We start from the raw sequence: 27,175 nt of genomic DNA, 5'->3' as shown, positions 1-27,175 counted from the left end.
CTGGCTTATAGCAATATTTTTTTTTTAGAATTTGACTCGTGAAAGTAATTGGTATAGCCTCACATTTTCCCATAGTTCTAACCAAAGTCTGTATATCAGTTTTTAAAGTCACCCCATTGTAATTCATAGGTGGATCCAAGGTGCCATCCCAACTTATCAATTTGCAAAATTTAGTAAATAGTGTATTTTTGTGTGTAACTGCATGCATTAAAAACATATTCATATGTATTTTTTCAAGAATTTTTGTGAGCACCCCCTCCCCACAGGTGATTCTCTGGGACCACCATTGTTATTGTCTATGTATCTTGAAATGGTCATGAATCTTCCTATAATAAATTATAGTCAATAAGATTTTAAGCTTATTTCAGTTCAATGTAATGAACATTTTGCTGTAAAAGAGATGCAAGAAATATCTCTGTCTGAACTGAATAATCAACAACAAACTTACCAAGTTTAACTTATATCACGAAGACAGTAAAACAAAGACTCCTCTCTATAATTGATAGACTAATGAAAAACTTTCTGAAACACAATACATAATCATTCCAGATTCCTTCCTTAAAATACAATTGACAAATAGAATCAGATTTAAAAGTAGCACCTAGATGTTCTATCCACAGTTTCTTAATTATCTTATAGTATAAAAAATAAAGCTTTCAAATAGTTCTTATAATATTCAAAGCTAGTCTTAAAAGTAATTGATAAAACTATCAGTTTTTAAATGTTTACCCATTATAACCTCATATATCAGCCACACTGAGATAATGGTATTGCTTTTCACTGGGCACTTATTTTTTTTGTAGATCTGGTATTGAATTTCATTCATTTTTAATCAATAACTACTAACATGACTGTTACATTTCATTCATTTTTTTTCAACAATCATAAAAATGTACATTTCTACAGAAAATCAATAGGATGTACATTTCAATCAATAATTCACTGTGTGTTCATTTCAATTGAAAACTAAAAGTAAATACCTGCTATTCTCATTGGCAACATACCATGAAGGAAATTGTTGTTTTGGTTGAGGTAAATATTCACTTCATGAGATTTCATTTCTATGCAGTTTTATGAAGAGTAAAAATACTTCAAACTACTCATCAATTGCTAGAGAAATTTAAAAAACATGCTTTAAAATATTAAATATGAAACCAACCAATATATTAAATAAACCACAAAAGATGGGCACTCATGACTAAATAAATATACTCAGTAAAATGGCCAGCATAAAATATTTTCAAGTCAACTCGATCCGGTCATCTTGTTCATGTCTACTGGAATAAAATTGTCTAGCCATCACCTGGCCATCCATGGACTGGACTGTGTAATTAGCTTCAATCCCATAATCCTCTGCATCTGGGTCATCAAATATGTCTGCCACATCTTTGATCAGAAGTTTTTGTTTCATTGACCGTCTGCTCCTTGTAGAAGAGAAATTTCCAGACACTTTTGCTCTACTATTGAGAGACAAACTTTCTGGATTGAAATCATCTGCACTGTGCTGTATTCTGGAAAGAGAAATATGGTAATTCAAAATGGCATTTATTCATCCAGATTTTGAATACTGACTTAGTATATTAAATACAGAAGATTGCTGAAAATGCTACATCTTGATTTTCATTACACTAATATAAAAGAGCATGTCACTACTGATCAAGTTCCTTTTATTTGATATTTCCAAAGATAGGGACCTGTCTGTGTCAAAGTGACCTCTCAAAATCAGGGTGAAAGGCTAATACATATTGCAGCAAAATTTCAGAAAATACTTTTAAATTTTCTCTTTGATCTCCAAAAATGTTGGCATAAACTCTTGATAAGTAATAACAAAACTAGACCCTATCACATAACATGAAAATAAGACATTAATAATATCCATTTCCAATCAAAGGTCAAATTATAGGACACTAAGGTGTAACAATGTTATTCAGTGAGAGCCTGAACATAAATATATAAGTAGGAAATTATGTCAATCTGTATGACACTACTATAGTCAGTTCAACATGAATTTGTGTTGTCAAACACAGAGCAGCCCAAATTATGCCCAGTTTACATGAAGCTACATACCAAATTTGAAATAAATCTATCAATTTGGAGCCAAGATAATTGCGACAAGGTTCAGACTGACAGAATGACAGATGGTCTTTGGACAAAGGTGAGTCCAGCATACCACCCACTCATTGAATAGGGGTATAACATAATCTTGTTATACCATTTACAAATGGCAAGCAAAAAGAAAACAAAAAACAAAACCAAAAATAAAGCCAATGAATTCAACAACAACTTTTTATTTCTTGCAAATAAACAATGATTTCAAAATAGCAAACAAGAAAATGGATAAATATTGTGCTAAGTCCATCTTGAAGCTATCTAACCAACACATATACTACATATGTAATACTATGGTAGTAACAAGCATGAACCTAGTCCAATATTTAACAGATCTATAGACATTTATACAGGCATAACATACTACAGTGAAATATGTGTCAACACAACACCTAAAAAGTAAAAAAAACGTGTTGAAACCAGACATTTTTTAATGTCTACTTTCATAAATTAATTATTTTTCAACCTTGGAAAACCAAACACTTGTCGAGACCAAACAAATTTTAACCTCCAAAAGGAGTTCCATTAAAATATTTTTCATTTTTCTTTAACAACTGCTCCAAAGAACATGAAACACTTGTCTCCCTTTAAACAAATATGAAAATTCCTTTATTTAGAAACAAACTGTCTAAAAACCAATCAAAAATTAAAAAGTACCTTCCTAAAAAAAAATCTCTCCTTATAATGTTTTTTGAGTTATTATACAACATGTTGATAACAAATTTATTGATAAATCAGGTTCACAGTAACACAGCCATCATAATAAAAGAAAATGATAAATCAGATCATTGGAAAATCAGGATATGAAAATGCAGCACTCAAGGTTAATCACATTTTAAATAATAGAGGTTAGAGATAATAGCTTGTTCTACAGAATAATACCAGCAAATAATATCTTAAATAGAATTAATCTGAAACTTCAACAAAGCAAAGCAGCGAACAAGCACAACACACATGAGACCTTTTTTTTTAAAGTTGACAATTTAAATTTGACAGACGAATACAACAGGGATTAAAACAAGCATTTCCCCCTGGCCAGCAAATTTCGTGACGGGCAAATCAAAGTCATACAGAGTTTGCCTGCTAGGCCACTTAATTTTTTTATCTGTTCAAATTTCCGAAAGGCAAATACATTTCACTCCAGGCCAGTTCAGTTTTGGCAAAACTTGCCTACTTGACTATCTGGACAAATATCATATTTCTTCCACTCTACAATCATATATTCATTACACAGGATAAATCATTGACATTGTGATGATATTATGACTAAGTAAACATAATAAAAATATTATAAAATACTAGGAGTGAAAGATGCATGTCTGAAAGATGTATCAACAAGCTGTGTGTATTTATTATTGTGATGAAAGTTATATTTTTTTAAGTATAAAGATTTCAAAAAAGGTTTGCTTCAATAGCACATTCCAGGCGCGGATCCAAGGACTGGCCTACCAGGCGTACGCCCCCCCCCCTAAATCGGTAAGAAAAAAAATTTTCATCGCAAGTTTCACCCCATAACATTTTTTGCCTTGCTTTGCAGTTTGCATGCCATTTAATTCAATTTACGCCCCTCCTAAACTCAAATCGTGGATCCGCCCCTGCATTCTACATCAAGGATAGAAATAGTTAGCTAGAAAAATGTTTATGATACAATGTGACATTATTAAACATGACGTCAGTGTTACAGCAAAGCTCACCTTGGAATAAAAAAAAAAACATTCTGGGAGCTACCAAGATTTTCATTTTTCAATTTAGGCTTCTTACAAAAACCTAAAAGCCTTATAGCTTACTTAAAAAAAGAAATGTTAGGCACTTCAGTCCTCATATATGAATAACATCACAGATTCCTGTACCCCTCTCATGCCTACCGGTACTCTATCGTCATCTACATGGCTAAAGGTAACATGGCAAACATAATTCCCTCGCACTTAGTATTATACACAGGCAAAAATAGTTCACATAAAATTCATTTCAATTTAGCTCCACACAAGTCAACACACATCTAATGAAATCTACATGATTTTGAAATTCATGTGATTTTCACATGAATTTTATGTAATGCTATGAAATTCATGTAAAGATATCACATGAGTTTTATGTAATGCTGTGAAATTCATGTTAAAATGTCAAATGAAATTCAAGTATAGGCTTGATTCACATGAACTCTGTCACAAAATTTATTTGCTCAATTTGGGTGAAAATCATGTGAAATTCATGTGAATTTCACGTGAAAATATTTTGTCAGTGTACATGAGACAACTTTTTGCTTGCTTATCAGTATTACCACTAATAATGTGTATCATTTATAAAACATGCACAACTTTATTCCATTATCTCACCACAAAATATATGAAAAGACTCATTCCAGATCATCAAAAAGGTAAGGAGCAAAAAAACAGAAAATCATACTTCAATTTGTGATAATGGTGTTATTGCAAGCAGATTTGGTTAGACAGAAAACAGGGTGAATTTCAAGCAATAGAGAAACACTGATGGTATTAGTTCAGGGATTTCAATAAATTTTGTCATAATTGTGCAAAAAAGCATAAAAAATTCTAATCCAGCCTTTTACGCTGATATACAATTTTTAGAGTTGGTTTTTACTATTTCCCATATTATAAACTTCTTATATTAGAGCTGTTCTATTAAAATATATAAGGTACAGAGAGTAGGCACCTTTTTTAAAATTTATACATGGGTGGTTGGCAAAACTTTTGACGAATTGAATGAATCAAAGCGCTGATGGCTTTGAACCTCAGAAGTCATGAGATATTTGTAAGTATTTGAAAAACTTAATAATCCACTGATGGTAATTTGTTCCTTCTGTATTTCCAAAAAGATTAATCATTTACATTCTTATCGGCATCAGATAGTAATAAGGCTCAGAAGTCACATGACTTCCAAGTAAATATATTCAGAAAGTAAACAAGGGAACCAAGATTAGAGCGGAAATCAAAAGGATACAGTCAAACCTTGGTACCTTAAAACTCCGAGGGACGATTGAAATGTGTTATTAAAGTTAGCAGGAGTTTGAAAAAATTGAAGTTAAGATTTCCTACTATATTTTGTTGCTGGTACTAGTTCCACATGATTTTTAGAAATTGATTACTCTTTAAACAGTTTTGATAGTTCTAGGATATTTTTCATTCGTTTTCGGAAGATTATGTTAATTTGTAGACATTAAAAATACTGTGTTCGCTTTTAAAAACTTGCAGCAATTTGAGATCCTGGGTCAGTTTTTGTTTTATCTTCTTAGATGCATCCATCTTGACGACTCAGAACATTCTCACACTTCAATCAGGATGATTTGTTAAATTAAAACAACCTCATAAATGATGACATAAAAATAACCTGTAATTATCTAAAATTACCTTTAGCTGACATGACTGACATGTTCAAGTTAGTAAGGGTTATTCACTCCTTAGTTCAAGTATTCGAGAAAATAAAGTTGAAGAAATCCAAAGTTATTTATATTGGTTTATAGGAGAAAATTTTGGTACCGTGCATTGTGTTCCAAGAAATCCTGGGATAGAACAATTCCATTTTGATCGATTGAAGTTCAACTGTATATAGACTTAGCTTAAAATTGTGTCTATGGGAGAGACCCCTGGCTAAAAAAAGTGCCTAGTACCCTATATGTTTAAACGGAACATCCCTTCATCGATAAACTAATTATATTTAAGACTTAATTGCACATTTTTGTTGCCAAATTAAAGTATAATTAATATTTCTATTTATAAGCTTTATTGAAAACCCTTTTGAGATCTGTTATACCTCAACCATTTTATTTTAGAATTTTTGAATTCCTTCAGATTTAACCTTTTCATTTTCGTCATAGATATAAATACTTTTGGGTGCAAATCTCATTTTCAGAGTCCTCTTTCTACAAAGAATGAATAAAATAATTCAAACCAGCTGATGTTTTAGTTTGCATTCTAAGGATGAATTACATGTTAAAATAAATGCTCCATTCATATATTAATATCATATAGCCACTGATTCTCACAGTTGATCAATTCATCATTATGACCTCCAAAGATGGACGTTTTTTTTTTTATTAAATTTTTGTAAGTATATGGATTTCTGTAACAAGAAGATGGTGTTAACTAGAACACGAATGATTTCAATGGTAGTTTTGACATTTAACGGGAGGTAAAAAATTTTGGTTACACTGAACCAAGAAAAAACATTAATAGAATTTTATACCCTATAGACAATAGCTTTTCAACTGTATTAGTAACAATATTCCAGAGTATTACAAAACTGAATTGAAGGAGTTCTCAAAATAGAATAACTGAAGATTTTTTTCCTGATTTATTTCAACACTTCATGACAGGGAGGATAACAAATTTAAAAAAGGTGGATTCTAGAGGGGTTTCAGTCTATCATATTTACTCATTTTGCCCCATTTTTGCACCAAATCAACAATATTTTCCAATAAAAAGCCTGATGCAAATGAAAATTAACTTCTACATGGTATATTCACATCAAAGACTATTTAAAATGTTTCATGTTTTTGACAGTTTAAAAAAAAACTTTTTTCATCTACTGATTTCAAATAATATTTTTAACAAAAACATTTTTTTTTAATTTTTGATTTTGAGCAACTGCCAAAAAGCAAAATGGTAGGTTATAATCATGAAATGGGTTTTAATGAATGACAAAACCAGTGAATGATATATACAGAAAGCATTCTGTCTAACATGTGTCTACTTCTAAATAAAACTTACCTTTGTACAATAAAAATAGTTATGACAGCTAAGATAGACAAGACATCAACAGATATCCATAAAATCAGGTAACTCTTTGGTGGCTGTAAATAGATAAAAATAGTAATTACAGCAAAGAAATATTCCACAGATACCCATAATTATACCTATACTCGGCGTCACATAAATAACATACTGTTAAAATTTGAATAAAAGTATTTTCTACCACTTTATTGACACCTACCGTCGTTTAAATTTCCTTACATGACTTGCTCATTTGTTTAGCCAAACGGCTTCTCCCTAAACATTGAATCGTTAAATTCCGGTCAGATTTTAATTCTCGGTGCCAATATTTACATTGTAAAAAGTCGGCCATGTTTACAGTGATTGGGTTGGTAGGAGATGTTTACGTTTAAATGGTTTGTCCAAAAACCAAAGAACCCAGAATGCCTTTCGGCGTTATTTCAGATATCTCGGATTTATTTTATGCGAACAACGTACAATACCGAGAAGTTCATCAAGCAGACAATTGTCACCGGAGTTCGACAGGAACTTACTACCTTCGTTTGTAAACAAATCGTCCCGTAGAAACCAACATGGCGGATATTAGTATGGGATTTTCCCGTAAGGATTTGTTACGCATGATTTAAGCTAATAAGCGACTCGTTGGTACTAACACGTCATGCATATATGCGAACTATCTTCATATTAAATAAATGAGAGACAACTCTAGCGGTAAGTCCCGACGGTTTAAAAAGTAGAGCTTCAATTCGAAAATGTGTTGTATGTGACGTCGAGTACATGTGGTTAAAAATAGATAAAAGCTTAAAAAAAGGGATATCACATTGAAGATTGGAAGGACATCTGCAGACATCCAAAAAGTTGACTTTTAGGTGGATAAAAATAGATAAGACTTAAAAATAGTTACCATAACTGAGATAGAACCAGGAAGACGCTTGAGGATATCTACATGTTTCATAATGAGTGAAAGTTGAATCTCACAAAATATCAACTCACTTTATGATATTTATACATCATTATAAACTCACATAGGCTTGTTAGTTATGATGTTGAAATTAAATAACTCATCATAAGACCCATTTTATTACAAGCTATGAACCATACCAGATGCCAGACCGGTTCATCCATCTTGGACAGTTCTTGACACTGATCTGTAGCTACCGCTGATACACCCATACACCAGTACAGAGAGTAAAACCATCCAGTATTTACAGTGTAAACAATGGTCGTCAAATTGTTACTTTGGAGAAACCTGAAATATGGACAGAAATAAAAGTCCCATGTATCATTAACAACAACAACTACATAGTGATCAATGTCCCATGTATCATTAACAACAACCACAAAGTGTTCAATGTCCCATGTATCATTAACAACATCTACACAGTGATCAATGTCCCATATATCATTAACAACATATACACAGTGATCCATGTCCCATGTATCATTAACAACTACATATTGATCAATGTCCCACATATCATTAACAACAACTACAAAGTGATCAATGTCCCATGTATCATTAACAACAACAACTACATAGTGATCCATGTCCCATGTATCATTAACAACTACATAGTGATCGATGTCCCACGTATCATTAACAACAACTACACAGTGATCAATGTCACATGTATCATTAACAACAACTACATAGCTATCAATGTCCCACCTATCATTAACAATAACTGCTGAGCCTTATTTTAGTCGTGCTAACTCACAAAGTAGCAGCCTACAGGTACGCATGTCACCCCTATTTGGAAACATTATTTTGATTGTGAGCCAACCAGTGGTCAAATCTCCATTACACCGAGTACTTGAAGAAGCAGTGAATATCAACTTGTAAGTGAAGGCCAAGGATCAAATCAAAAATCTGCAAACCCTGAGGTATTAATCAAAGGGCTATTAGCACTGGAGCTACAAGGATTTGTTGCAGTTTTCTCTGTTTTTTCTTTCCAAATAAACAAGGGAATCATATATCACTTTACAATAAGTATGGTTATGGTCCTGTCCTAAAATAACTATGGTTAAGTTTCTATCCTAAAAACTGTAATATACAAGTTCATTTGGATACTTAATCTGAATTCTAATTCAACATTTAAAAAAAGTATAGCCTGAAAGTTCATAGTTCACTCTGTATCAGGCTCCCAGTTTTTTTTGTGGGGTCTGAGTTGCTCATTTACTTTTGTTATTTTTGTATTATCCTTTAAATAAATTCTATTGATTTCAACTTGATTCTTAGTTTTTTGATTACTTTTATAACATAAACTTACTCATAACCAGAGAAAGATAATTCATGAGGTGCTATATTGAGATGTACTTACTGATAATCAGAGAGAGATAATTCATGAGGTGCTATATTCAGATGTACTTACTGATAATCAGAGAGAGATAATTCATGAGGTGCTATATTGAGGTGTGTAACATTATTTTCTATATAGTATTCCATGGGTTTCTTCTTATCAGTCAGTGGTACACTGGTTACATTATATTCAGGATGATCACCTGTAACCCAAACCTGAAGTAGAAAAAAACAGCATAGGTTGTCATGCAAAATATATCACACATAATAGGAAGTTGATACTTTTAATACATATCTAGCTAGGCTTCTAAGTGATTTAAATACATGTAGCTCTCTAGAATTCTGTCTAAGATTATACCAGTGTGTACTACCATACATCACGACTGAACATCAATCTTATATTTTGGATATAGGTAAACTAATTAAAGTATGAAAGTGGACACCTTACATGTGAAATTTTAAAGTATGAAAGTGGACACCTTACATGTGATATGTTTAAGTATGAAAGGGGACACCTTACATGTGAAGTGTTAAAGCATGAAAGTGTGAAATATTAAAGTATGAAAGTGGACACCTTACATGTGAAATTTTAAAGTATGAAAGTGGACACCTTACATGTGAAATGTTAAAGTATGAAAGGGAACACCTTACATGTAAAATGTTAAAGCATGAAAGTGTGAAATGTTAAAGTATGAAAGTGGACACCTTACATGTGAAATTAATTTTTTAAAATTATGAAACACTCAGGATTTTTAAACTACAAAAAAAATATTTGTGAAAAATCTAAAATAAAATGCTTTGAGGAGTGTGTCTTTATAAGGCTGCAGAGGCCGAATCAAAGACAGTTGGGGCAAGTATTTAAACTTGATATAACTTTGCTTTGTACATGAAAAGAATTTGACCCTTTTGACAATAAATTCTTATAGATGGTTCATGTCACAATCTTGAAAATCGACCCAAATCTACCTTTGGGGGTATAGTACTTTATGATAGAGTTTCGAAGATAAATCTTATACTCTAGTCATCCAGTAATAAAAAAAACATCTTGTTTCTGGTTGCTTAGTGACTGACTCAAGTCACAATCCCAAATCAATCCAAGTCTCCAAGTATGACACCTTGTAGTACAATTTAAAAGAGATCATTCACTTTTACTAAAAAATCAGGAAAAAAACTTCATTTCATTTAATAAAAATAAAATTTTGTGATTTTTTTTTTGTTTTCTGGTGCTTTTGTATTAAAATATTAGAATTGTTTTCAATTGCTGGTTATATTATTGGATATAAACAAATTTGGGTCATTTTACCTACCCTTTCTCTAGGTATTCCAGAATTTTTAATGACATCCATATAAATATCCATGGTCTGGATATAATATGGATGCCATTCTGAGGTAAGGCGTAAATCGACAAGAATAACACGTCCTGATTTATTCATTATGGTCAACAGTTCTTCTAATGTAGGAATGGTTAAATTACTGTAGTGTTCTCTCTGTTCTGGAGAAAGGTCGCCTGTCGTACCGAACGGATCAGTCTAAAATAAATAAAACCAAAATTTCTTCTAAAAGAATTACTAATATTTTTTGGTGATGATTTTGGTTGTATCGTTTGTCTAGCTATGATATTGGTTGTATCATTTGTCTAGCTATGATATTGGTTGTATCGTTTGTCTTGCTATGATAATGGTTGTATCATTTGCCTTGTGATGATATTGGTTGTATCATTTGCCTTGTGATGATATTGGTTGTATCATTTGCCTTGTGATAATATTGGTTGTATCATTTGTCTTGCGATGATATTGGTTGTATCACTTGTCTGTTTGTTTTCTTTGATATTTTTTGTTTTGAAATTAGTTGAAAATTTATGTATAAGACAAAACATAAACACAAGAGAGATTATTGACATAAACTACAAATTGAAAGTTCATTTTGTGGTAAAAGAGAGACAACCCTGATGAATTTCATTGTACACTCAATAAAATAGTAATTCACACAGGACACAAACAAGGGGACAAAGGTGACATTTTAAGTCATGAAAGTCATTAGATGGTATCTGGACAGTTTTATTATCTACTCATGTCTGTACATATATAGCTCTCTTTTTTTGGAAGGGTTAAACAGAATTATAAAAATTCAACTAATTTAATTCTACTTCATTACTTTTTTCTTCTATGACAGAACAAGAATGTTACAGAACTCTCAAAAAAAGTGTGAAAGTGAAGTGGTAATGTGATATAATCAAGTAGACACATTTTCTAACTTAAAAAAAATTCATCAAAACCTGACAGTGATTGGGATAAGAGAGGATCATGTGTCATTTATCACATTCCTGATCAAAATGATTGATATTCTAAAGATCATAAAAAAAGTTAATTTTTTAAAAATTTTAATCCCAATCAATGATCGGATAGCCAGTCTCAGAAGTTGTGATATCCAAAGCACCCGTGGATACAAAAATTCATTAGTAAAATTGATCCTGAGTAACATTACAACACTTTTTCCTTTGACGACTTCATAACTTCTACAGATCATTTCTTAAGTACAGTCTTTACATTACAAGGGGAGACAAATAAATAATGACATCTCTGAAAAGGCAACGTTATCTAATATTTCACTTAGGTACTGTAGTTTTTGAATAATTTAGCCACCTGTTGTAAAAAGACAACAGAACTAACTACAGGAAAGTAAGGACTGCCCAGTCATATCAAACCAATCTAATAATACAAACCTCAAGAAACCATGATCCAGCATTTAACTGTTTAATTTCTGATATGTTAAAAGCTGTTACATCACTATCTACCTGCTGAGGAAAGACACTGGCAATGTTTGTAGTTCTACGGAATGAACCATCATGAAAAACAAATGGCACACCATCATAACTGGAAAACATACAACATAGAATTCAGTTACGTTTTAGGTGACATTAGTAATATGATGCACCAACATGAAATTCAAATTCAAATGGTACGCAAATACAAGTGGAAATTCAACTAAGTTTGAGGGAATATTGATAATGATTATAGTTCTACAGAATACTGAACTATCATGAAAAAAATGAAATGATACAGTTGACGGACTCTCTAAAGAGTCATTTCATTCTTAAAATAGGAAGTCTTGTAACTATATGATAACTATAAAACAAAAATTTCAAGTCAAGGGCAGATAATCAGGTTGGTGGTTATATCTTGGCAGCACAATGATTAGTCATGAGACAATCTCTCCAGAAATAACATCATGAAATCAAGTAATTAATCACTAGAAAGGATTTCAGTTCACTATCACTGAACTTTGCACCTTCAACTACTAAAAAGAGATGTTGGATTTCTCAAAGCATTGTAATAAGGCTATGAACATATACATCTGGAAGCATCTTCCTTTACTTTGAACAATAACTTCTATTATAAATTCAAAATCTACTAATGTGTGAAGTTTCAATGAAATCAATCAAATGGTTTAAAGAAGCTCACACAAAGATAAACAGACAAACTGATTTGAAGTTTTATAACCCAGACTTTACCTTAATCTAGCATCACACTCTACACCAAATACATTATATTCTAGAGCAGTCTGGAATGATGTCAGAGTATTTTCAGGGGCTAACTGAAAAAAAAAAAGAACAAATACATTTCATTTCCTTCCTTTGCATTACCAATAAATGAGACAAAAATAACAAACATGGTGAAACTGCTCAAACCAAATTTCAAATTAATCCACATGATGGAGTAACCAAGCTTTCATAAACTGAAAAAATTATGAACATAAAAAGGTGTAGGCCTATGACTATGGCCCAAAAATATCAATTATGTTGAATAACATATAAATTTTCAAAATCAATTGTAAAACAAATAGATATTAGGAAAATAAATTAGCTGGCTTAAGTTCATTGTAATGACTTCACAATGATGTCACAACTAAATATCATTTAACAAACACTGCTGAGAATTGTCAATTTTGTAGTTTTTTCAAATGAAATAATGAATGTTTTTGCTAAATTTGAAGTTGTTTCTTGGGCGTGGATACAATTTCTTTGCCAGATATGTGACCAAAAAAGTGAAAAATAATGTACCAAATCAACAGAATATCTTAATTTTGGTAAACTCCAAGTAATTCCTTTGTCCTTTTAATGCAAGAATTTTAAAAAGCTCTTATATGTTTTCTTGGTTATTATGCATTCACAATTAACACTTTTAACACTTGCTGATTAATTTTCACTTGTATTTCAAGCTGATAAGAACCTTTCATGCTCCTTCTCCTTTAAAAAATAAGATCTGTTAAAAGTATTACTGTAAACTTATTTTTTTTTCAATTTCACTTCTACAATGAAATCTTTATAAACAGATCCCCACAATATCTGTAAACATGTCCAAAGCAGACACATTTAAAAGTTCCTTTATATCATTTAAATGTATTTTTTACTTTTGGTAAACCATTCACCTGTCTAAACCAAAACCTAGTCCAAATGTGGTTCAGTTTAGGTAGGTTCCACTGTAAATATTTCTTGTCTTGTCTAACATCCATTACATAATAAAGGGACTTATTCACATCAGGGACTTCTTCATGTCAGGGACTTATTCACGTCAGGTACTTATTCATGTCAACTTATTTTCGTGATTTTTTTTCTTGCTTGTAAAATAAGCTTAAAACTGAAACCAAAAAGATAGAAATAACACACTCTGTATTTAGAGCATGCTTAAAGGTGTGTTTACTTGTTCACAACCTGTCAGTAAACTTCTGAAAGTATTTATTATTTTATATTTTTTGGTAATATGCCGGTGCATGTGTTGCATTTTACCATATCCATTTTTTTTTCTACATTGTAATATTTCCAAACTAACTGTATTCAGATGGAAGAACACTAATGATACTTACAGCTGATGCACCTCTGTGGGCTAAAATGTTGGGTTTATGAGGTATGTCTGCTATGACCTTGACACAAGGTGACTTGATAAATAATGGTGATATGTATAGTCCAGACATCAGAACAAGATACAGTGCTAACCAGAAAAACTGCACACCTGAAAACAGAAAACTTATCATATTATGGTTTTCTTGTGCGAACTATTTTAAAATGTATCACTTTAACTTCTATGGATTCTATCAACTTCTTCATGTGTATTTATGTTCACTGATTTGAAGAAGGACAGACTGGCATTATACAAGTGTTATGCTGACTTATCAACTAGGAAAACTAAGGAAAAATTATAAATCAAAGTTCCAGGGGCAAGTTTCTTCAAATCCTCCCTCAACTCAAATTTTGGCCAATCAAATTGCTTGAAATTGAAGATTTCAGGAAAACTCAAGGATTTCAGGAAAATCTCAATTTGAGATTTTTTTTAAGAAGCTGGGCCCTGTTCCTACTATCAATTCAAATTCTTGCTCAGTGCAATATCATACAATAGTAGTTTTTTGTAGAAGTCAATATGACATTTTATGAACCTATGAAATTCATATCATCTGATGAAGTATACTAGGGTCAATATTGAAATCCAAACCGTAAAAAAGAATTTTAAATAAGATACAAAAGCATCACAATGTATTAAAATTTAAACATAATTGGTGGTAAGTATGTACATGTATGATTTTCATATATCAGCACTTTAGCCAGTAAAATTTTAAAATAAAATATTTTTTATTCTAAAATGAAATAATGACTAATTTTTTATCCAAATAAAATCATAACAAAACTCTGCATAATTAGATCTATCAAAATAAAACTATTAAAATTTTGGTTTTTTTTTTTATTTTCCCCAACTTTAAAAAGATAAGATGCCAGACGATAATTGTAGTGATTACCATAGAGTTAAACTGTTATATCTAATTTGTGGTGTTTATATGTAAATCTAAAATTTTCTGAAAATTTTATAAATACTCTCAGTATTAACATATTACTTATGATTGTTATAAAGACTCCCAGTATTCACATATTACTTACAACAACTAGACAATGTTAACCACTGCCTTGCTATAATCCATGTGAGAGCGGTCATCAATGTGACAGCTCCTAATTGTAGAAAGGGACCAGTTATCTGAAAATAAAGTAAAAGTTAAAAAGTCATAAGTATGCATGAGTAAACACAATATTCCCTATCCTGTCAACAAATCTTGACAGGCACCCTCAAAAGAGAATAAGAACCAATTCTAATTTGATGTGTTTCAAAGCTCTTTAGACATGGTAAAAAAGTGATAAACACAAGACCAACAATTTCATGCAACACATAGGATATGTCTATTCAAATATATGAAGAAACTAGTTCTATTAGAATCAAAATGAAAAAAACAAAACAAAACAGAAGGCTCCTAGGAGCCTGAATTGCTCACCTGGTTAAAATTCGTCTTTCAAGGGTCATAAATTTAACAAGGAGATGTCTAACAATTTTGACTCAAGAAGACTTTGGTAGGACTTATCATAAGGATCATTTCAGCAAATGAAAGTTTCTTTCTATCTATTATAGGTTTCAAGATATTGGCTGAAACTGTAAAAAAAAAATAATAACTTTTCATCTTTCTAGGACAATAACTCTTACAAGGAGTCGTCTGACAACTTTGATCTCTGAAGATTTTTGAAGGCCTTATAATAAGGATCATTTCAGCAATTGAAAGAGTTTGGCTAAACCTAACGGTTTTGAGATATATGCGAAAAACTACTGTCTGACCCCTATGTTCTATTTTTAGTAATGGTGGCCATGTTTTTCGACAAATCAAAAATCCCGAAAACAATGCTATGCAGGATATCCCAAGAAACATTCATACAAAGTTTGGTTTCAATTGGTCAAGTAGTGTCAGAGGAGAAGATTTTTGAAAGAAATAACATTAAAAATAGCAAAAAATCGCTGAAAAAGGGCAACAACTCCAACATGGCTTAATGGATTAAAACCAAAACTTGACCAGAGATAGATCTCATGATGCTGAACACTTTAATCCATGTCAAAATTTAGCTAAACCTAACGGTTTTGGAGATATATTAAAAAATCTACTGTCTGACCCATATGTACTATTTTTAGTAATGGCGGCCATGTTTTTCGACAAACCAAAAATCCCCACACCAGTTCTATGCAGGATATCCCAAGGAACATTTATACCAAGTTTGGTTCTAATCAGTTAAGTAGTTTCAGAGGAGAAGAGTTTTGTATAATTGTTAATGACGACGACAACGGATGATGACAGACCACGATGCTGACGACTGACGCCAAGTAATGGCAATAGCTCACCTGACCAGGTGAGCTAAAAACTCCATTTTATCATTGTTTTTGTTTTTAATGTTGCATCAAATGGCCGGGCAGTGATAAAACAATGATGAAATGGATTTTTCTTGGTTTATTTCAATTCTAATAGATCTTGTTTCTTCAAATATTTTTTAAGACACAGCCTATGTGTTGTAAGAAACGGCCACCATTACTGAACAAAATTCTGTTGTGACAGTGACAATTGGGCAAAACTTATCAAGACATCAGAAATTAGACTGCCATACATCAATGACATTGGTCATATAAAGGTTTTACCACAGCTGTGGTCTACAGACTTTGAAGCATTCATATCAGAATGACAGCCTATATCTGTACTTAGCTTCATAATGATATGGCAATGTTCTCCCCTAGCCATTATAGCACTGTACTTATGATTTCTTAGCACTGTGCTATCAGTAATTAATTTTAGTTAGAATGCACTATGGGCACTGTGCTATTAAAAAATTATGGGGAGAACACTGTATGGTCCTTTATATCAAGCATGATTTTTGCCAATTTGAATTTTAAAATAATGTGCTTTTTTAACATCTGAGATTTTATTGTGGTTACAGCCTTATTTCTGAACACAAATAAGTAAAAATACATGTACCAGTACATGAAACATGGCTGTTTATTAAGCATACCTTTAATGATAACCACACAACTGCCCATTCTGTTGTCCAGAGTTTATCTAATGCTATAGTTACACCTATACATATACACAGACACAACACCACAAATATTGTATGTACAGGATGTGTATAAAGCTGATGTCCATTAATTACATGGCACAAGGATAAAATCTGAAAAAAATTTAAGTTACAAATGCATTATTGCCTTCAAAACTTATGTCTACCTCAGTTTCAAAGTTCAAAGGGAAATAACTCCCACAAAATTCAGAGGATCATAAGTTCCTGGTAAAATGTGAAATTACATATCATGTCCTAACTAATAATAAAGTTTCATGAAACCAGGTTTAGTAATTTCCAAAGAGTTGCGCTTGAAAAAGTGTGACAGACTGACTGACAGGGCAAACCAAAGTGAGGGGAGACATAATTACAATTTTCTTACTATAAGTAAATATCAATTTAAATATATTTTGAACCTTGGTAAACCAAACATCTACCTTAAGGAGGTAGATCTAGGGTAAGGGACACAACTCTTACAAATCACTGGTCTCACTAACCACTTCCGGGTCAAATGACCACCCCTCTATGTAGTACCAAAACCATACTGAACCTAGAACTAAGCATTGTAAGTGCATTATTTGTGTGTGTTCTGATCAAAAGTAGTCAATGTGTACTTTGAAATCATATTTGTAATTCAATACAAAAGACTATGAATATTGTTTACATGTGTGAGTAATTTGCCTCCATGTTGTCAGTTAGCAGAAAAGGTAGAAATGTTGATTTTCAGTATTATATACTTAAGTAAATTTTGTGAAGAATTTCTACGATCATCGTACCATTAGTATAAAGATTTTGGAAGCTTTATTTTCCAAGCTTTGCAATGGTATGGAACTTTAAATGTCATTTGTCCTGGGAATTCACATTGAAAATTTGAAAATTACTTTTTTAACATGTAAAGTAATGGAAACATTAGAAGTGGTTAGTGAGACCATTGGAATGATTGTATTAAACATTATACATTAACCTCGTGTAAGCATCAAGGTAACTTGGACTGATATCATTCTGTTTCAAATGAAAACTCGATAGACTTTGATGAAATTGAATACGATACAAACATATCACTGATTTCAAGAATTATGTCCCTCACCCTGGGTCTACTTCCTTCACTGAACAAATTTTTAAATTCCAACAAGAGGCTCCCAGGAGCCTGAATCGCTCACCTGGTTGATTTTTGCCTTTCAAGGACAATAAATTTAACATGAAGATGTCCAACAAGTTTTAACTCAAGAAGTTTTTGGTAGGACTTATCATAAGAATAATTTCAGCAATTGAAAGTTACTTTCCATCTATTATAGTTTTCATGATATTGGCTGAAAACTATACAAAAAAAAAACCTGTCATTTTCCCCCTTTCAACTCTTACAAGGAGTCGTCTGACAACTTTTATTCCTGGAGACTTTTGTAGTCCTAATAAGCTAATGAAAGAATTTGGCTAAACCAACGGTTTTGGATATATATATGAGAAAAACTACTGTCTGACCTCTATGTTCTAACATGAAAAATAGCAAAAAAGGGCAATAACTCGTACATGGCTTCATGGATTAAAACGAAAATTTGACCATGGATAGATCTCATCATGCTTAACACTTTTACCCGTGTAAGAATTTAACTATACCTAACGGTTGTGGAAATATATGTGAAAAACTACTATCTGACCCCTATGTTCTATTTTTTGCAATAGCGCCATGTTTTATGACAAATCAAAAATCCCCACATCCGCTCTATGCAAGATATCCCAAGGAACATTCATACCAAGTTTGGTTCAAATTGTCAGAGGAGAAGAGGTTTGAAAAATTGTTAACGACAACAAATGATAACAGACACCAAGTAATGGCAACAGCTCACATGGCCTTCGGCCAGGTGAGCTGAAAAGGGTTTGGTTTAGCTACGATTCACTATATCTTTTTTTTAAATATTAACACCACTTTCAAAAGTGGACCCAGAACTCTTCAGGAAAGTATACCATGGTACTTACAAAATATGTTGCAAAGATATATGTTGCACAGGACTTTATTTATATATACCTGGTTTCACCGAATAGGAACTGACGTAATGATATTTTGGTTTATAAATGGATTTTGCACAAGTAAAATGTGTGTTTCAAGTTTCCCTACATACCCTAAGTACCATTGAAAAACAAACCAATTGACTTGTAAATTTTTTTTTCAAATTTGCAAAATATCTCTTACTACAATTGCCTAATTTTTGAAAGCATGAAATCCAAGAAAACGTGCATGTCTGTTGGCCTATCTTAAATGACACTGATATTTTAAAAACTTACCATTAATAATAATAAATAACAAAAAAGAGAAACAAAAACAGCAACAAGAATTGTGTACATAGAGATCCATTTCTTCAGCTCAAAATACATGTACCTAAAATAAACCAAAAAAAATTCATGCAAGGTCATAACAGATAAACAGTACTTTAAAAAGGAAGCAATGCACCAGAACAATACATGTACCCTTAAATTAACAAGTATCAAATCTTAAGAAATTTAGTAACAGGGCTTTAAATTAGTGTTGGTCCCAGGTCTGTCACTCTGTTTCTGACCTACGACCTTTGAAATTTTATTTTCCTGGGTGCTGGATCTTCAATCCTTTTAATTGACACTTAAGTGTGGATTTGACTAAAGTTGACCATTTGATTCAAACACTGAGTAAGCCCAGGATCTTTCACTCTTAAATTTGAACCCATGAGTAAGATATACATGTAAAACTACAAGTACTACCTTTGAGTGTGATGACTGGACAAATTTTCATCTAGTTTTTAGAGGGGGATTGTGATGTAGTACATAGAACTGAGATATTTTGTTGTAATGTTAAGTACTGTACTCACCATTACAGATAAGATTGGGTACTCACCAATTGTAATGTTGAGTATTGTACTCACCACTATAGGTTAGTATTATTTCTCAAGTTTTGCTAGTTAATACTATATTATTGTATTTATGGTTCTAGCATAGTAATTTTGGTAACAAGACCGTGACAATAGTATAAATGGACATTTTTTTAGCAGTGGGCCAACAACTTTCTACTCTTGTTGGTTCTAGCATAGTAATTTTGGTAACAAGACCGTAATGATCGTATAAATGGGCATCTTTTTCAGCAGTGAGCCAAAAACTTTCTACGCTTGTTGGTAATATTGTACACATACCATTTAGATATACAATAAGATACTCACCAGTTAAGGTTGAAAGAATCATTTTTAGCAATCAAGGAATAGTACAGCATGAAGATTACAAACAGGAATGTCAGCAGAATTAGTGTAAAAATTAACAGATCTCTCTGAAACAGACAAACATACAAATTAGGTTTATCATACACATTATATAGAAAAACAGTAATGTGGTCCAACCGATTCATGGAATGAAATTCCCAATGAAATATAAAATTTCTGTTGAAATCACAGCTTTCATAAAAACCCATGAACTAAAAAGTACATGAAACAATGGTTTTTGGCATTTAGAAAGAATACCAACAATTTAAAGTTTCTTCATAGTTTTCAAAAGAGGATGATTTGTAAGTAAACACAAAGTTATGTGTTAAAGTGATCAGAAAATTTCAGTGAATATTTCAGAACATTAATTTACAAAATAAACTGCATGGTATACAAAGTATGTAACATTTTTAATACAAGTCAGTTAGAGTAAAATTCATTCGATGACAGACTACACAGAACAAAGTTTTCATGAACAGAATATAATGAAATATCTAAGTGCATTACAATATTATCACTTTAGTTTGTGTAAATCAAACTATTCAACAAATACCTTTCGACTGTCTCTGGTTGACTGCTTGTACCGATGCCATCGACACCCCAGCAATCCTGTCATACACACTAGACAGTAATTATGTTTGTAGTATTGTAGTTTAGCATGAGTTACCATATCTGTTCACTAGCTAACACCTCTCAATAACTCTCATTTTCCTTTTTACACTTTCTGCAAAATAAGTTCAATAAAAATTATAGTGTAAAATTAAATAGAAATACATGTACATGCAAGGCAATATTTTTGTCATTACCATTATGTTTGATTTTCAGCATGTAATAGATTTACAATAAATAATGTACCAGTATGTTTAAAAAGATTGTGTATTACAGCCTTAAATTAAGATACAATATTCTGCCTTCAAAGTAACCAGATAAATGAGCCGTGATTTTTCTAGTGCTTGTCATTTTCGTAATTGACAAAAGACTTTTCAATTTTTCTGATTTCGTCACTCAAAACTTTTGAAAGTACAAAAAAAAAAACATTAAAAGCTGTAAGACCAACATTGGTTCAAGTGGGGAAAGTGACAATTCTAATACCCCAAGCTAATTACAACTCTCAAGTCTCAACAGATATCAACATTTTGTGTAAACAATCAACTTATTTGCCAATTACACTAATCAGGCACATGGAGTAAATGTCGATCTCTTGACCACTCAAGGGTGACTTTAAGGTTTATAAAGTTCAAATGCTGGTAACAGTTTCTGCTGGAAAAATTCCTTTACTTCTCGTTAACTTTGTATCAAAATGATATAAAAAGTTATTTATCATTTATTTTTGTACATCATACTTGATTACTTGATTGTAAACCAAAATGAGGGTATGTTGGTCATTACCCCAGCATCTGCATGTCAGCAATATTTACAATCTCGAAAATATCATTTCCTCTATCAGACCAATACTAAATATAACTGTGAAATAATTACATAAATTTATCATTAACTCGGTCAATATACAAAAACAACAGTTGAAATTGAGCTAAAATAGAATCAGGGGAAATACTTACTTGAAAGGGTTTATAGCTGTCCAATGCAAGTGCTACCAGTGCATGTTATGCCAATCCATATCTATATCTACAGTACACTGTGCTAGATGTATTTTTGTGTTTTTACAAAGGATGACCATGCAGGAAACAGCATTTTTTTTATATTAAAAACATTTAAAATTACGTCAGGGACATATGTCCCTGTTTAAAGTATAAGAGTGTAATGGGATTTCTATTTGTGATGATTCTTAAAGGCTGGGGAGTTCCTTTTTTAATCTCAGGTATACTATTTGGATTGTCTGGAAAATATGCTCGCATGATAGTGGAAAAAAAAGTCATGTGCTTCTTTTCATATGCAATGTCGTATAAATTTTATTTCATGTGTTTACACAATGCTGTAAGTAATAGGTGATACTAAGATATCTTATTTCAGATGCAAATACTACTGTTAAAAAAAACCCATTAAAATGGTCCTCATTTTCTCATGCAACTAAAGCTTTCAAAATCCTGGAAAAAAACCTGAATGAGAGACAGCTCCCCTATTCTTTTTAGAAATCACAACAACTTCAGTTATACGCTTACTGGAATCACAAAGGCTCTAGAGAGCCTGAACCGCTCAAGTGGTTAAAAATGGTTAAGATTCTCTTGACCTTACCGTACTATTGTCATAAAAACCATTTAGTCAATACAGAGCATCTTAGTTATCGACCCGCTTTTCATATTATAAAATAAATCTAATTGTCATTTTTTCTCTTCAAGTGCAATAACTCCAATAACATTGCAAAACAGATCTTTATGATAATTTCAGCATAGGTTGGTCTCACCATGCTGATCAATTCCCCCCCTTGAAAATTAGACTAAACTCTTTAGTTTTCAAGTTGTTTCAACAAGTCTCCAATTTTTATTAGTGGTGGCCATGTTTTCGACAGATAAAAAATTGTTAAGGATATCCTAACAAACAATCCTGGAAGGTTTGGTTATACAATCATCCACAAGTTGTTTAAGAGATATTTTTTAAAAATCCACTTCAGGACCCATAACTCATTCATTTGTCAACAAATCTTTCAGAAAACTTTGGCATTCATATATATGAAGGTAATCCCATCAAGCTAAACAATTATAATCTTTGCCAGATTTTAGCTAAACCCAACTGTTTTTGAGTTATTTGCATAATTCTTCAATTTCACCCCAATGGTCTATTTTTAGAAACTGGCCATGTTTTTCACAACATCAAAAATCCACACACAAAGATTGCTTAACATATTCGTACATAACATTCATGCAAAGTTTTGTCTTAATACATCCAGTAGTTTCAGAGGAGAAGATTTTCAAAGCTGGAAATGTAAAATTCAGGGACAAAAATCCACTTCAAGACCCATAACTCAATCATTCGTAATCTGATCTTTCTGAAAATTTCAACATAGGTCCACCCCATCATGCTGTACAATTTTATTTCTACCAGATTTTTGGTACACCAAACTGTTTTTTAGTTATTTGCATAATTCTTCAATTTGACCCCTATGGTCTATTCATAGTAACGGTGACCATATTTTCAGCAAGATCAGAAATCCCCACACATATATTGTTAAACATGTTCTACGAACATTCATGCAAAACAAATGTTTCAATCCATCCAGTAGTTTAACAGGAGATTTTCAAAGTTGGAAATGTACAATTTAGGAAAAAAATCCACTTTGGGACTGATCACTCATTCATTCATCAACGGATCTTTCTAAAAAAATTGGCGAAGGTCCCATCATGCTAAACAATTTTACCCCTACCAGATTTTAGCTAAACCCAACTGTTTTTGAGTTATTTGCACAATTCTACAATTTGGCCCCTATGGCAGGGTTTTTTCTAGGATTTTGAAAGCTTTAGTCAATTTCGCGTGAGAAAATGAGGACCATTTTAATGGTATATTTTTTAAAGTTCAGTAGTATTTGCATCTGACATAAGATATTTCAGAATCATCTGTTATTTACAGCACCGTGTAAAGACATTTAAAAACATTAAATGTAAATGTACATTGCATATGAATAAAGCACAATTTTTTTTCACTATCATGCAAGCATGTTTTCCAGAGAATCCAAATAGCATGCCTGAGACTTAATTAAAAAAGAAACTCCCCAGCTTTTAAGAATCATCAAAAATAGAAATCCCTTTACACTCTTATACATTAATAAAGGACATACTTCCCTGGCATAGTTTTAAATGCATTTCATATTTTAAAAAATGCTGTTGTCTGAATTGTCACCATTTGTAGAGACACAAAAATAGATCTAGCATAGTGTAGATATAGAACTGCCTTAACATGCACCAGTGCTGCATTGGACAGACATAAATATTTCAAATAGGTATTTCCCTATTGTTACCTCGTGAGATTCTATTTTTAGCACATTTTTTAACTGTGTTTTTGGAAACCAGACCGAGTTAAGGACAAATTTATGTCATTATTTTTCTGTTATATCTAGTACTGGTCCCTGAGGAATTCATTGCAGTCTTCACAACAAACTTTTCAGTTCACAGGCCTGAAATACATTTTTCAGAATTTTTTATAAAGTGACTTTTGGCCTGCAGTAGTCAATATTACGCCCCGTACAGGTTAGGGTGTAAAAGAATAGGCCTGCAGCAGTGCTAAGCTTGTCGTAAGAGGTGACTAAATAGTGCTCAGAAACCTAGCTGGGGCTAGGCGCTCTGCCCACAGAGCAACTAGGATGTGTGCCCCAGGTGGTGGAATGGGGTATCCCTGGCGTGTTATATGATGGGGTTGTCAGGCTATAATACAGAAAACCTGACCGCAAACCATAGTGGTGCACCATGTTGGGAAAGATGTCACATTCCTCCCACCCTGCTGTGGTATTCGATTGGAGTAGGAACCTTTGCGCTCCACCACAGGAGGCTAAGTCACCCTACCTTACCCATCGCTCCCTTTTTCTAGTGGCAATCAAAATTTGTCAACCTAATTATCCTTGTGTCCCATCCTTTTTTTTAAATTTCATCATTATTTCATGTTCATTTTATCATCAATTTCATGTTCATCGTCTGAATATAGCTGAAATATTGCTGCTCGGACGTTAAACCCCAACAATCAATCAATCATAGTCAACTTTACAGGCCCATCTCCATTTTGACAAGCCTTGGGCCTCGTGACTACCCCTTAACAGTGAAGACTGCATTGATAGCATAAATGATATTTTCAAGATCATAAATATTGCTGACATGCAACTACAAAATGTTGTGACATTGGGGTAGTGACAAAATTACCCAGATTTGGTTTACACTCAAGTTTGATGTACAAAAATAAATGATAAATTACTTTTTGTCATTTTGATACAATGTTAATTGAAAAGTAAAAGAATTTGAAAGAAAGAAAGAAATTTTAATTTGATACACATATATAGTATATAGTATGAAGTAAATGTACATGAAACAATGTATCTAAAAATTATCTAGCGATATCTGATTCAAGAAAGAAAAGACCAGTCTGAGGAATAAGTTGAAGGTGGAATCAGTGAACACTCTTCTTAAGGTTTGTCTCCATCCTTGATATGGGCTCCTTTGATTTTAAGAGGGCTTTCACTTTGTGGTGCATGGCTAAGGACAGGAGGTTTATGCATTACCGATCGAGTAAACAGTGCTTTACATTCTTAGACACATGCCAACAATAGTAGCTGATGTATATAATTTTTAGATTTTTACACACATGATATGTATGACACAGTAACAAAGTATTTTTTTGCATTTTTTATTTATGAATAGTTGATAATGTAGAAACTGTATGTTGATATATAATTTTTATTAATATGAATTATCTGTTATTTATATACCAGTGCTGAAATAGAAATAATATAATATAGTTGTTATAAGTATATGTATATACATGCATGCTGATAAATTTGCGACGCGGAAAGAAAAAACAGTATTGAAATTTAGTCTTACGCAAAAGTGACTAATGGGTTGAAAATCCTGGCTAAATCCCTGGTTATAATTAGCTTGCGGTTATAAAATTGTCACTTTCGCCACTTGAACCAATGTTGGACATACAGCTTTTAATGTTTTTGGTACTTTCAAAGATTTCAGGTGACCAAATGGGACTTGATTATTTTCCTCATTCTGAAAAGTCTTTCGCCACTGACGAAAATGATGAGCGCTAGAAAAACCACTGCCTATGGTTTATATTCAGTAATGGTGGCCATGTTTTTACCAGATCAAAAATCCCAACAAAACGATTGTTAAAAATACCCTTAGGCAAAGTTTGGTTACAATCTATAGAGTAGTTTCAGAGGAGGAGATGTTTGAAAAAGTTTAAAGACGACGTAAAAATAATCTACATGTAGCTAGAGGAGTGATAAAACATATCTAGATTTTTTTAAACGTTAGAAATATTTTAGTAACGGGGGAATTAAGTGTGAAGTTACCATGTCATGATCTACTTAAATTGTCAGTGAGATGCTGACCTTGTACCTGAACTTTTACAACAAACAGGTCCTTTGAATACTAACACTGGTTAAACCATCTTTATTTAATGTATGTATGCATGAACGTTAACCCATGTTTAGTCAAGTTAAGAAGTTACACGTATATATACTCTTTGTTTAATGCACACAAAAATGAGTGTTTAATAAATTATCACTTGATAAAATTTTGATATGTATGCCCTTTGGGCATTATGGTTTTTATACTAAATATCAATCCCTTTTTTATTTACTAGAGTTTAAGGCAGTGAAACACCATTGTTAAATTACAATGCCTGTCAATTTAAACTGTTTTATTACCATCAACAGATACACTATTTAAACTATTGACTGTACATTGTAATTAATCTACACCAGTTATCGGCATAATTTTCTCAACTTTCATAGCAAAACCATACACTGATGAGACTGTGATGGGCCCAAGTATGAATACTTGTTAAGCAATCTTATTATGTGGCAACAAAACAAAGGTGTGACAGCAGTGAGTGTACAAAACATACTGGCTTTCTAGCAGGTTCTCGGTCATTCGAGAAATAAAATTGAAATACGGTCTTTCAAAATACAGCTCTTACAGTAGACAGGAGTAACCAAATTGGTATATTGATATCTTACATCGTTCGCTTAAAGTATTTTTGTAGAAAATCGTTGATTAAAATTAATTCTTCTCTTGAAATTGCTACATGTTGGATCCCAAAATTAATGTTGACAAATTAAAAAAAAAATTCGCCATCTTCGTTGGTTCACCGGAAGTTCCAAAAATAAAACCATACAATGACGGAAAAAATGAATTCCGACTGAAAATGTAGCCACTTTTATTAAAAAAAGAAATACATGTAGGATGTTGACAGTAAGAAAAAAATGGTAAACGTACATTTAAATAAAATGCTTATCAGTATTTAA

At 32.1% G+C, this 27,175-nt stretch overlaps 1 protein-coding gene across 3 annotated transcripts; it reads right to left on the bottom strand.

Annotated features, from left to right (window-relative positions):
• Positions 1–292: 292 nt before the first annotated feature.
• Positions 293–27,031, bottom strand: LOC148626700 (glycerophosphodiester phosphodiesterase 2-like). 3 transcript variants are annotated; one of them, XM_088570914.1, is made up of 15 exons: positions 26,888–27,028; positions 20,816–20,986; positions 20,227–20,330; positions 19,325–19,418; positions 17,000–17,158; positions 15,065–15,158; positions 14,002–14,147; positions 12,650–12,732; positions 11,861–12,011; positions 10,446–10,667; positions 9,212–9,354; positions 7,941–8,088; positions 6,837–6,919; positions 5,926–5,989; positions 1,345–1,511 (listed from the first exon to the last, which is right to left on the bottom strand). In XM_088570914.1, the coding sequence occupies exons 2-15, from the start codon at positions 20,930–20,932 to the stop codon at positions 1,491–1,493; spliced, it is 1,629 nt and encodes a 542-aa protein (XP_088427040.1). In that variant the 5' UTR covers positions 20,933–20,986; positions 26,888–27,028; the 3' UTR covers positions 1,345–1,490. The 3 variants fall into 3 exon arrangements, with proteins under 3 accessions (XP_088427038.1, XP_088427040.1, XP_088427039.1); XM_088570913.1 differs by having other exon boundaries at positions 1,376–1,511; positions 5,881–5,989; XM_088570912.1 differs by lacking the exon at positions 5,926–5,989 and having other exon boundaries at positions 293–1,511; positions 26,888–27,031.
• Between the last annotated feature and the right edge of the window lie 144 nt (positions 27,032–27,175).

The sequence above is a fragment of the Perna viridis genome, chromosome 2, assembly GCF_037379345.1.
Source record: "Perna viridis isolate PV_CMFRI_1.1 ecotype Kerala chromosome 2, ASM3737934v1, whole genome shotgun sequence".
Taxonomy (NCBI): domain Eukaryota; kingdom Metazoa; phylum Mollusca; class Bivalvia; order Mytilida; family Mytilidae; genus Perna; species Perna viridis.
Note: the sequence above shows the minus strand (reverse complement) of the source record. Positions and strands in the feature narration are given on the sequence as shown.

What these genes read in the sequence shown, in the direction of transcription:
- LOC148626700 (XM_088570912.1), bottom strand. Translation starts at nt 20,932, where the DNA reads ATGGTAACTCATGCTAAACTACAATACTACAAACATAATTACTGTCTA. An exon ending in ATGAACCGGTCTGGCATCTG is followed by an intron (nt 6,920 to 7,940) that starts GTATGGTTCATA and finishes ATCTATTTACAG; the next exon opens with CCACCAAAGAGTTACCTGAT. An exon ending in ACTATTTTTATTGTACAAAG is followed by an intron (nt 1,512 to 6,836) that starts GTAAGTTTTATT and finishes TTCTCTTTCCAG; the next exon opens with AATACAGCACAGTGCAGATG.